At 42.3% G+C, this 12,892-nt stretch overlaps 1 protein-coding gene across 1 annotated transcript in view; it reads left to right on the top strand.

The window, feature by feature from the left end:
- The window catches only part of TSPEAR (thrombospondin type laminin G domain and EAR repeats), a 247,921-nt gene that overhangs the window by 101,336 nt on the left and 133,693 nt on the right, over positions 1 to 12,892 (top strand). Inside the window, exon 7 of the mRNA XM_073633468.1 lies at positions 7,810 to 8,042. Coding sequence (XP_073489569.1) covers positions 7,810 to 8,042 — 233 coding nt within the window. The remainder of the gene's footprint in view (positions 1 to 7,809; positions 8,043 to 12,892) is intronic.

Below are 12,892 nucleotides of genomic sequence, written 5' to 3'. Positions count from 1 at the left end.
ACCTTTGACCGAAATTGAATAATGCCCTTGCTATAGGTGTAGGCCGTTTACATACCTCCTGAATCTTGACTGAAAAACTCCTAGAGATTGCATCATCCCGTACTGCCTAGGACACTGCTGAGGGACTACTAGCTTCTACTTACACCCCCTGCATCATAAAAGCAAGCTCTCAAAAGCTGAGCTCAGAGCTACTGTGTCAGTGAAGAGAAAGGGCATGTGAAGGGGTTTGAATCAGAAAAAGAGCTCACTCCTATGATGGTGGGGCGAGCAACATCCTAGAAACAAGGCATGATGGGATGATCTGATCTCTGGGAGTTTTTCAGTCAGACTTGAGGAGATGTAACTAGCCTACACCTATTATAAGGACATTATTAAACTTTGGTCAAAGCTGCTCAGTTTGTTTTTATATACAGCACCCCCCCCCCCCCCCTTACCTGCATAGGCAGTTTTTATTTAAAAAATGAACTATGCCTTTAAGCTTTGAGTTCTCTCCATGAAAAAAACAGTAAATGAACAAACTGACACGTTTTCACTTTTTGACATATCCTTGAATTAAAAAAATGTAAGTCAATCGTCAATCACTTCCACGTCAGTCATGATGAATGATACTCCAAATATAAAAATCCCACCAACACAATCCATTCCCCTCTCTGATTACTCATGCTGAATTATTGCTAAAAGTAAACAGTAGGGCAGTGTTTCCCAGGTGAAGTCATTGACCAAATATACTGTAGACAAGATGTCACATGGATTTACATTATAGGACTTTTATTTTTTTTTAATTCTTAAAGGATTTGTCAAAAAGTGTTTCTGTCTTTTTTTAAATGGTTACTTTTTTGTGAATGAGTTGGGGTACTTTGTATCCCTTATTCATTCACATAGCTGGATCCAGTATCTGGGGGCCCCTTTATTGTTAAAAGGGCTTCTAGATTTCGATAATCCCCCCACCAACAGACCTCCATAACCACCTTGCCAGGGTTGTGGGGAAGAGGCTCTAATCCTCATCAACATTGGGACAAGGTGCTTTGCCAGAGGGGTCAGGTTGAACCAGCAGTCTATTCCTACCAGACACAAAGGAAATCAGGGCCAGATCTAGCCTGTCTGATCTGGGGGTACAGCAAAAAAAGTAAAGGGGCTTGCTTTCCAAACTAAAAAAACAATAAAGAACTGCTAATACAGTATAATTTGACAACAACAGAAATGTGTAATGTGCTAAGCATTACCTAATCCTGCTGTAATCTGTGTGCTGTGTTGTATGATGCATTCTCCTAACCACTATCCTGTATGCTGTCCCCATCCACAGGTCACCTCTGCATCCCCGTCCTCGGCTCACCTCTGCACCTTCCATCCACAGTTCACTTCTACACTTTCCATTCACATCTCACTTCTGCGTCCCAGTCAACAGATCACCTCTGCGTCTCTATCGACAGATCACCTCTGCATCCCCGTCCACAGATCACCTCTGCACCTCTCATCCACAGTTCACCTCTGCACTCCCTATTGACATCTCACCTATGCATCCTCGTCCACATCCTACCTCTGCTTCCCCATCCACATCTCACTTCTGTGTCCCTGTCCACATCTCACCTCTGCGTCCCCATCCACAGATGACCTCTGAGCGCCCGTCCACAGCACCCCCTATCCACAATGCTCACCTCTGCCGCTCCTCCTTATAGCATCCAACATAGCTCTATCAGACCGCAGCCAGCACTTTTTTTTTTAAACACACCACATTCTGTGCTTTGGCTTTCTAGTTTAGAGGCAGTGTGCGGCGGGTGGCTTTGGCACCTGGGGCAACAGTCTTTAGATGTAGTGCAAGTGTCCTGGACAGCAGTGTTAGCAATGCCCCTGCCCTCAAGTGTAGCAGAAAGTTCGGCAGCGAGGTGATCAGCAGGATAGAGAGGAGTAGGAGCACTTAGCTCTGCACAGCAATCGAAGCAGCCTGGGGGGGGGAGGGGGGGCGCCACTGAAATCTGGGAGGGGGAGGGCATGAAGGAAATTATTTAAACTTGTAACGTTGTTACTTTATACATTTAGAAACCCCCTTCTGCAGCTGATCTTGCCTTGGCTCACTTTGTGATTTACTGCAGGACATTACAGTAAAGCTATGAGCAAGCCAGCTTATTAATGGAGATTCAGGTTATCACCAGGCTAATCTGTTAGACAGGTATATTTTTATCATTGGCCTGCATTATCTAAGCCCATAGAGCACAAATACAATGTCTACAGTGATTTTATTGGATAGCATTATTCCATTATCGCATTACGGGCCCTGCACTTACTGACTCACTATAGCAATAACTGCAGAAATGTTACACATCGTATACAGAGAGGGACCTTCAATGTCAGGAGAAAACTCTTGGCTATGAATGAGAGTGCATTCATATATATTAGGCTTCAGACTCTGTCTTGGCTATGAATGAGAGTGCATTCATATACATTAGGCTTCAGATTTAAAGCATTTTTCAGTGTATCGAGTGCACCTGTTGACATAGGCCCTATAATATACAGTCTGCATCCTTATTTTATATTACAGTTTTTTTGTAAGCTGCCTAAATCTGTGCTAATTGGTAAGAAATGTCTGTATAGTTTAAGGTGCATAAAATGTGTTGCTATCAGTCTTAATGAAAATCATATTAGATTAGAGCTTTTGTTTAAAACAGCTTGCCGTACTTTCGGTAAAGCTGAAACAATCTGAATTTTTGAGGGAAAACATTTTGTTCTGAAAGCAGATGAACACTGATAGGCCTGATTATGCTCCACAACAAAGCATTGGCTAAGATGAAAATAAAAGGCAAAAGGACTATATGTCATTATTATAATAATTATGGAACAGAAAATAAATAATTTTTTTTTGCTTTATACTAGGATTGAAATTGGGCAATTTTAAAAGCAGACTTGCCTTTACCAGAGATAGAAAATGCTATTGTAGCTTTACTCAGAGCTATAACCCCTGATATGGATGGCCTACCAAACAAATGGTATAAAGCAAATATGAAGTTACTTGCTCAATATTTATGTAACCTATTCCATAAATCATTACACACACAGAATTGTGATGTTTCCCTACTAGTACCAGAAGTGCATCTAATAATATTTCCCAAAGAAGGAACCTCTGAATTCATAGCTCCTACAGATCAATTTTGTTCCTAAACCTGGACTTCAAAATTTATATTTAGGTGTTAAGTAATTGACCCATTAATGTGTTTGATAAACAATTTTACCTGAATTAATACATTGAAAAGATTGATTAGAAAATCAGTACAGCTAAAGTTAAAACCTTGGGTTAAGTGCAACATTCTTCAACTCCTTCTATTATCTGGTGACTGTATGCTTTTTTGCTTGTTAGAAAGCCAGTAGTGTTTGTGTCTTGATAGTTATTTTTCCAATAATGAATAACATCTATGTGATGATGGCATCCCTTCTAGAGTCAGGTAATTTTGTAACTTTTAATTTACAAATACGGTTTACTGTAAACATGAATTTCACTTGCATCATGGTTGAGAAAGCTTAAGAAAGGGTCTTATGGGTGTTTAAGATCTTTGTATGGTCTCCATATGCACCTCTTTGGCACAATTATATTTTTGAGATGTTCACAGAGAAGTAATTTCACAACAAATCTTACTGGATTCATAAAGTCAATATGCATGCAAGACAGGGCTGGACCAGTATGTAGTCTGGTCTCCCTGGAGGTGGTCCTGGATGTGTTGTCCAGGGGGTGCATGGACCGATGAAGATATGATGTGGGTGAGCCTAGCTAGGGTCTCAGCTGCTGCCTCCCTGATAACAACAGAGAACGGACTTCAAGATAGATTTGGATGGGTGTAGAGGTGCATTCAGTATGAAAAGTTGCCACACTTTAGGTTGTTATAAAGAATATTTATTGAAATTGACAGTTCAGATGATGAGCAGGCCCATGGCGTTTTTGGGGGAAATGTCTCTCTCTTTGTCAAGGCTAGTATAGATAAAAACATTAAAAACAATTCATACATATATTATACAGTAAATATAGGCACTTAAATGATCAGTAAAAAATAACAATAGAAGTAAGTACAGTAAAACAATTAGAGTGTAAGATACTAGGTAAAGCTGATCAGATTTTAGATGGTATTAATATAGGACTGGATAGTAAATATATCAAGTAGAAACAACATAGTTAACAAATTCAGCACTGGTAACAAATAATATAATAGGATATTATAATAATATAATATAATATATTATATTATAATAACATAATAATATAAAGGAGCATATAGATAAAGATTATAGTGTCTTATGTTTACTTCTAGAAAAATGAGCCTGAGCTTGCACTATATAACCAAGGTGACCAATACAATATAACTTAGGCAACGCTTGCTGTTACAAACTCTGTGCCCCATGTGATCACAATATTATTAAACCGTGTATACAATGTAGCGGTACCCCCGTAGGGGCTGCTGAGTGATTGTGGCCCACCTGTCACCCTGCCCAGCCCGGCATTCACTTTGTTTTATTTGTATTTTATTGAGGGATTAGAACTTGGATGGGGATAAGGAGTTCATGGGATACCCATAAAAGATTCTTGCATGGCTTGGGACAATTTACGTACTCTCCTCCTGCACAACTCTTGCTGCAGACTATCTCTCCTTCTCCCTCCAGCAACTAGAACATGGTTAGGCCTAACTCTAGTTTCAGCCAGACCCTAGCAAAAGTACCTTATTACAGGCGGGGACCACAGGCCCATATAGTGTAGCAACAAATGTTAGAATGCTAGCCGCCCTCTTTGGTGGACTACTGATCCCAGTCAGCCTTTTGCAGACCCTGACAGCCCTCCCGACTGCAGCGGCCCGACTTCACTGCCAGTAACATCACAGTCACTCCCACTGACTCTACATACATCTCAGACTGCACACTCCCAGTCTGCTCCGGCATACCTCTCCCAGCTCTCCCGACTGTGCCTGTTACTCACCAACACCTGATGGATCCCTCCTGGAGACTTGCCCGGCAGTATTCCCCGCTGTCCTCTCTTGCTCCTGTTCAGGACACCCCTTGGGTTGTGTGGGGTTCCTGTTCAGCTCCGAGCCCCTTAGCCCAAGGTCACCCACCCTAGAGTAGGGGGCTTCTCCAAAGGCCCCGACAGCCTAATACTCCATCTCCAGTTCTTCCACCCGAACAACTCCTCCCCAGCTGGCTGACTCTTAAACCGATTGGATTTTCCATAGACAAAGCCTCTGACTTTTGTCCAAAGGCGTGTACCTGGATTTTGTCTTGCATACAAACGGCAAGGAATTGTTCGCCAACAAACACGAATGTAGTGACGTACTACTTGGTTTTTCAGCTCTTTAGCGCCATCCTTTGGGCTCCTTCTGCTAATTTTATGCTATTAGAAGTTTGGTGAGTGTTGATTCGCTCTTTTCATTTCTCGCTTTTCATTTCACACTTTTCAGTTCTTTCTTTTAATTTCGTGCTTTTCAGTTCGTTTCTGAATGGCTGTTCGTCAACCAGACATGTTGCGGAATCAGAGGAGATAACGTGTTATTTATTATTGGGCTTGGAGTTATTGCTTTTACCCAAATCCAGTCCAGGAGGAGGAGGATTTCTTGGACCAAAAATTGGTTTCTTTATTAATCGTGACCAATTATGTCATATGCCTTTGCTGCGGGAGCTCCAAGAGAGTAATCCAGATGATTTTCAGAATTATCTCCGGATGACGGACCCCTGCTTTCACCAACTCTTGCCATTGTTGACCCTCTATATTAAAAAGCAGGACACATGCATGAGGCTTTTATTTTATTTTCTGATTGAATAATGACTTGATTTGGTATATTTTCTATATTTTTGGATGCATAGAATGCACTTTTTGGTAATTTCTATTGGCAGATAGCATGTCTAATTTTATTTGTTTTCTTTTTTTAATGCACAATAAAAAAATTGTGTAGAATAATACTTGGCTATGTGTTTTACTTCAAATGACAGTTTGGGAGTAGGCAGTTACATTTAAAAAAAAATACATTGTAAAATTGACAAGGAACATAGTTGTATCTTTGATCTTAAAAACTGTGGGATAATGGTGTTGTGGTAACTTGCACCAAAAAAAAAAAAAAAAAAGCATAATCATATTATTCTTGATATCACTAGAAAGTATAAAAAAAATAATATATGTTTGTCATAACTCCATCAGTATCACCAGCAAAGCAGCTTCATTGTTATCCCATTAAATAAAGAAGAAGAGAATGTTCCCTGCATTTCGAGATTTCATAATTTGCCACGTCGCGAATGTTAATTCTCCATTGCGAACGCTAGTTTACAAGACCAACTGCTTCTGGCTCGTCCTTGCTTCCGAGCATGCGTGTTTGCACTTTGGACTTTTGTCCGACGGACTTGTGTACAGAAATCCGACAACAGACATTTTGTCCACGGAAAATTTTAAAGCCTGCCATCCAACATTTGTCCATGGAAAATCCAACAACAATTGTCCGATGGAGCATGCAAACGGTTGGATTTTTCGCCAACAGCCTGTCATCACACAATTCCTGTCATCGGAAAATCTGATCGTGTGTACACAGCTTAAGTATTTTAGGAGGCCTGCCCCCTGCCAATTCCGGTTGGGGATTGGTCAGGGTTCCTTAGAACACCCCAGGCAGCTCTACCTTTATTCCACTCCTTCCTTCTAGAAGCAGAAGGGAGGTAACAGAAAGAAGGTGCTGTCTGTGAGTCACCAGCCTATTCTAGGCAACTCCCAGCCAACACAGATCAAAACAAACAGGCCTAGCTTTTAGCTAGGCCTGCCTAAATTTACCTGCTCTACAAAAGAAACTCTATTTTGCACCTACCCTAGGTAGAGGGTGCTACACCAATAACAGTAACAGTCCCAACTTACATACACTTATAGTGCTGAAAAATAAAAATGCTTGCATGCAAAATTAAAATTGTGCAAAAAAACACAGTCCATATAGGTAGTGAAGTCATTGGATTTTGGGGTGCTTGTCTCCCCAGGAAAACCCCTGTAGTGACTATTCCACCTCGTGCACATAACGGTATCACCATGCACTCACAAGATGGCGATGATCCTCCAGCCTCTGAAGACGTTGCGGTTAGATGACGAAAGTTAGATGTCGCGTTAGACGATTGTTCCCCTGTGTCACTTGGAGCCTGACAAGTGGAACACACGCCAAGCCATTTGTTGGATTGTTAGCAAGCAAACGCCAAGCAAACTTTACGGAATGAAATTCTATGACTGTGAGCAATGTCTAGCGATATTTTTTCCTTTTGGAAACGTGTCACAGCATTTATAGGGACATATTTTAAACTTACATTTCCAATCCAGCTTTGGTACTCGAATGTGTAAAACAATATTGTGCTTTCTTCTTCTCACCTTTGGAAGGACATTTTGGTTCAGTGGAAACAGACCAATCCTTTCAGTATTGTAGTTGTGGCTGGTAGATTTTGGCATGGGGCTCCTGTTATCTAGTTTTAGCACTCAATGGTTCTGAAACAAAACTAAGGAATAGTAAAATGTTAAAGCAGTTATCCGTTTAAAGCAAGTCTTCCAAAGGTTACAAAAAAAAAACTTATGTAAGCTTTAAAAAGTGTAAAAGCAGACTAATAACATTCAGATATCAGCTATACTGAAATAGGCCTAGTGCTGTTAGGATGAACCCTTTTAGTGAATTAATGTTACAGCTAGTTAAAAACATTTTCCATTTTCTAAGGATTAAATAAAGGTCAGTACAGAACACACTAGAGAGCTATTACAGCATGGCAAACAGGAAAACATGAAAAATGATTGTGCTTGCTATAACAAACGTTCTTTTTTTTTTGGTTTAGGGAAAGAGAAGCTGGATTATGTGGAGGAATATCAGAACCTGGCCACTGCTTCAGAAACCATGGGACTGGAAATTTTCCTCATCCAGGATGTGGGGTATTTTGCTGTAATGGCTAACAAGAACAATCAGCCTGGTTCAGCTCTCTATAGGTGGAGTGATGGAAGATTTATCATTCATCAGTATTTCCTTACCTATCAAGCCCAAGCCTGGAAGCACTTCACTATAGAAAAAAGGGTAAGTCTCTTTTTGGAATATAAAAGTGACAATTGTGTGTACTATAAATCAAATATGACAAATACTGCAAAGCAAAATGAAAACAAAGAAATTAGTTCTTTAAAATTTGGACTGATTCAGGACTTTTTGATTCTCCTGGTTGTTTCTCTGGTCTAAAGAAAGTCATGTACAGGCAGTCCCCGAGTTACGAACATCCGAGTTACGAACGACTCCTACTTACGAACGCAGGTGGTGTGACGTCACTGCCTGCCGCTTGCGCTCTACACTGGTACCCGATACCGCGAGCAACCATCTTACAGCGCCGGACACATCCTACTCTGCAGTACTGCATGGCCACAAGAGCCTCAAATTGCATGACTGCATGTGCAGAAGCACCCGGACCATCCCACATCACTGCACAGGCTGGAGTTACACTTATAAATGTACTGTTACAAACTTACAAACAAATTCGACACAAGAACAAACCTACAGTCCCTATCTTGTTCATAACTCGGGGACCGGCTGTAATTTTGGAAATTAGGCAGTCAAGATTCATGAACTGTATGATTCTCTATAGAATACTTGTTTATGCCAGCCTGCCCAGCACCCTGGGGTGGCTTCAGGTTTCTTTAGGAGTGCCTTGGCACAATCCCTAAATATTGCCCAGAAATTGTATACAAGCCAGTACTGTAGGTGGATGAAGCCTTTCTTTTAGTTATACAAAGCCGCTGGTTTTCATTGTGCACAAGTATGACCTTCTAGTCACTGGCGTTGTAACAACCAATGATGTCATTGGTTGATAAGGAGGACATTGGCAGCCTACACAGCATGCTTTTTTGCCCCTCCCCTGCTCCTTTCCAACAGCACTGGGGTCACACTCGCTGAGTGAGCGAGAGAAACTGAGGGAGAAGAGAAACATTGGAATACTAGTCAGCACCAGTGTACAAAGGATTGTATTTGCTCTATAAGAATAAGCCCCCGTTCACACCTATGCGAATTAGATGCGGCTTACACCGCATCTAATTCGCAGGACATTTTAAAATACATTCATATGAATGCATCTGGTTCACATATGTGTGTTGCATTCGCACTGCGCATTGCACAAAAAACGTGTGCGTTTTCTGGGCATTGCGGTGCGAATTACGAGTCCCTTATCTTCTATGGGAACGCATCTGCTTCGCAGATGCATTGCATTCTGAACATGGATTTTCTCCTTCTCCTCACTACACCTCCCCCTCCCCCCCCCTCTCCCCCCCTCTCCCTCCCCCTCTCCCTGCTCATTGATCCTGAGCTAAAACAAGATGAGCCTTTGAACAGGAGATTTTTATCTCCCCAGTGAAACCTGAGCTTCAATTCGCACCGCACATGTGTGAACCCAGGCTAAATCACCTCTAACGCTGGGTGGATGTTTCGGCTTTGTTTCGTTTTTTTTTTTTACACTTTAGAATTGGGTGCCTCGAATTTTAAAGGGTGCCCTGATTAAAAAAAGGCTGAGAAACATTAATTTATGCATACTGTATATCCATGAGAATAAAAAAATGTGCCAAATTTGTCAAATGGACAGGATTTCAGATCCCATTCCCTCATCACTGGTGACATTTTTATTTATCATGTTTTTCTCTCCTGAATATTTATCTGGTCCTGTTTCATCTGTAGATAATCATTCAATTAAAGAACTGTATGATTTCTTGTAGATTGTACAACAACATGCATATATTCAGGGGAATTATACATTTAACTATAATGCCCTGTACACACGATAGGATTTTTCGACAACAAAACCGTGGATTTTTTTCGGAAGGATGTTGGCTCAAACTTGTCTTGCATACACACGGTCACACAAATGTTGTTGGAAATTCCGAACGTCAAGAATGCGGTGACATACAACACGTACGATGAGCCGAGAAAAATGAAGTTCAATAGCCAGTGGAGCTCTTCTGCTTGATTCCGAGCATGCGTGGACTTTTGTGGGTCGGAATTGTGTACACACGCTTGGAATTTCTGACAACAAGTTTTGTTGTCGGAAAATTTGAGAACCTGCTCTCAAATATTTGTTGGCAGAAATTCCAGTAACAAATGTTCTATGAAGCATACACACGGTCGGACTTTCCGACAACAAGCTCACAACCAACATTTGTTGTCAGAAAATCCTATCGTGTGTAGAGGGCATGACACCTCTGGCTCCCTCAAGGCGCGGTGTCTAAGGCTGGGTTCACACTTGTGTGCTCACCGACATTGCATGTAATTTGCACTGCAATGCTGTGCAGATCACATGCAATTTCTATACAAAGCCAATTTAGCCATACAAACTGTATAGCTGAAATTGCATCGCATTCGCACCAAGATGGTGCAGGACCCGTTTTTTAATCCGCACTGGAATCGGATTACATGGGTGTTCACACCTATAAGATCCGATTCCTGCGATCTGCAAACCGACCAGGGGGTGTCATTAACTTTACATTGACACATGTCAGTGTGACCCACCAGTGATTCAGGTGCGATAAGGGAACCAGCACAGGAATCGCACTGGTTCCCGCATTGCACAAGTGTGAATCGGGACTAAGGGGTTGATTTAGGCTGTTCACTTTAAAAGGGAAGTTGCATTTTTTAATGGAAAGTTCCCTAGAGCTTACTGAATACAGTGCAATTTCACTTCACTTTCCTAATCAAGGAAAATAAAATGTGCAGCATTTTTACTTGCACATTATCGGATGATGGAAGTCTGCAGAGTTTCACCTCATTCACTAAGCTATGGGGAAAATTCACTTGCAAATTGAACAGTCTATTTGCCTTAGATAAATCAAACCTTAATGTCGCGTACACACGACTGGTCTTTCTGTCGGAGTGAACTCTGACAGTTTTTTCGACGGAGTTCCGATGGAGTTCCACTGAAACGGACTTGCCTACACACGATCACACCAAAGTCCAATCGTTTAGAACGCGATGGCATACAACGGGACTAGAAAAAGGAAGTTCAATAGCCAGTAGCCAATAGCTGCCTTTGCGTTGTTTTTGGTCCGTCGGAACAGCATACAGACGAGCGGTTTTCAGTAGGAACTGATTCCGTCAGAGAGATTTGAAACATGTTCTATTTCTAGACCCATCAGAATTTTCAAAAGAGAAATTTTGATGAAACCCACACACGATCGGAATGTCCGAGGGAATGATTCTGTCGGACCTTTTCTGCCAGAAAGTCTGGTCGTGTGTACGCGGCATTGGTATCAACTTGGTCTTCACCAAAGCTAATGATGGTGGAGAGGGGCCAGAACAGTTGTGGTCCTGGGTGACTTTGCTGCTAGCTGGCATCAGGTTGTGGACCTTGAGTTAGCTTCATCAAGGGTTCACAGGAGTAGGGTGGCTATGTTGAGGTGACAGCAAGTACGTATCTGTAAAAGATCTAGGCAACTGACAAGTTAGAGAGTAGTCCATGTTCACTTGTTTCCTTGTCACCTCCTCCCATACTCGCCTCCAGGACTTCTCCCGTGCCTCTACCATCCTTTGGCATTCCCTACCCTAATCTGTCTGATTATCTCCAACTCTATCCACTTTTAGGCGATCCATAAACATTTTTCTCTTCAGAGAAGCCAATCCTGCCCTCACCTAACAACTGTTCTTTTATTTCTTCATCAGCTCATCGCCCACAGTTATTTCCTTTTGTATCACTTGACCCTCTCTCTTAGATTGTAAGCTCTAACGAGCAGGGCCCTCTGATTCCCCTTGTATTTAACTGTACTGTCTGCCCTAATGTTGTAAAGCGCTGTTGGTGCTATATAAATCCTGTATAATAATAATGTTCAAGCTGAAGTCGAGGAACACAGCTGGCAAGAGAGCATTGTATGCCCAGGCAAAGTGTCAAGCCTGGCAGCAAACAAGAGGATGGTTTGGGTCCAAGCAGAGTTGCAGTAAGGAGGAAGGAAAGAGAGAAATTAGAACAGGTCAGCGAAGGCCAGACAATCTCGCAGGTAAGTATCATAGCTCTTTGTGACAAGGGGTAGCTGGTGAGAAGTCCCAGTACCTGCCACTTTGAAGGCTGGTGCTTAAATACCCTTTCTGGTTGAAGGACACACCCAGCATTGTTTCAGGGAACACTCGAAGTCCTGCCAGGGATTCTGTGAGTGCTAATAGCAGTCATGGAAGGGATTTTGTGATTTCTGTTGGAAGTTCCATCATGTATTCTGAGAGTAGGAGTTCTGGAAGTCCTGGCAGCAATTCTGCAGCCCTGGCAGGGATTTTAAAGGTAGGTGTTCTGGAAGTCTTGGCAGGAATTCTGTCAATTCTGGCAGGGCTTCCGAGTGTATAGTATTATTATTATTATTATAATACACGATTTATATAGCGCCAACAGTTTACGCAGTGCTTTACAATGTAGAGGGGGGATAGCACAATTACAGTGCAGTTCAATCCAGAAGGGACAGGGGGGCCCTGCTCGTAGTGCTTACATTTTAAAGGGAGGGGGTGGTGGTACAGAAGGTAATAGATGCAGGAAATGATTTGATGGGGGTGGCTCGGGGACAGTTGTTAGGTGGGATAGGCTTCCCAGAATAAGTGAGTTTTCAGGGATCTCCAGATTAGGGGCTGATCAGATACACCGGGACAGGGAGCTCCAGAGGATGGGAGAGGGTCTGGAGAAGTCCTGAAGGCGAGCATGAGAGGAGGTAACAAGGGAGCTAGAGAGCAGGAGGTCCTGGGAAGAGCGAAGGGGATGATTTGGGCAATATCTGCAGATTAGGTTCGTGATGTAGCTGGTGGGCGATGTTGTGGATGGCCTTGTATGTTGTGGTTAGCATTTTGAATTTTATATGGTGGGGTAGGGGAAGCCAGTGAAGGGATTGGCAGAGAGGGGCAGCAGTCACGGATCGGTCAGTGAGGTG

Source organism: Aquarana catesbeiana, linkage group LG06 (genome assembly GCF_042186555.1).
Source record: "Aquarana catesbeiana isolate 2022-GZ linkage group LG06, ASM4218655v1, whole genome shotgun sequence".
Taxonomy (NCBI): domain Eukaryota; kingdom Metazoa; phylum Chordata; class Amphibia; order Anura; family Ranidae; genus Aquarana; species Aquarana catesbeiana.
Note: the sequence above shows the minus strand (reverse complement) of the source record. Positions and strands in the feature narration are given on the sequence as shown.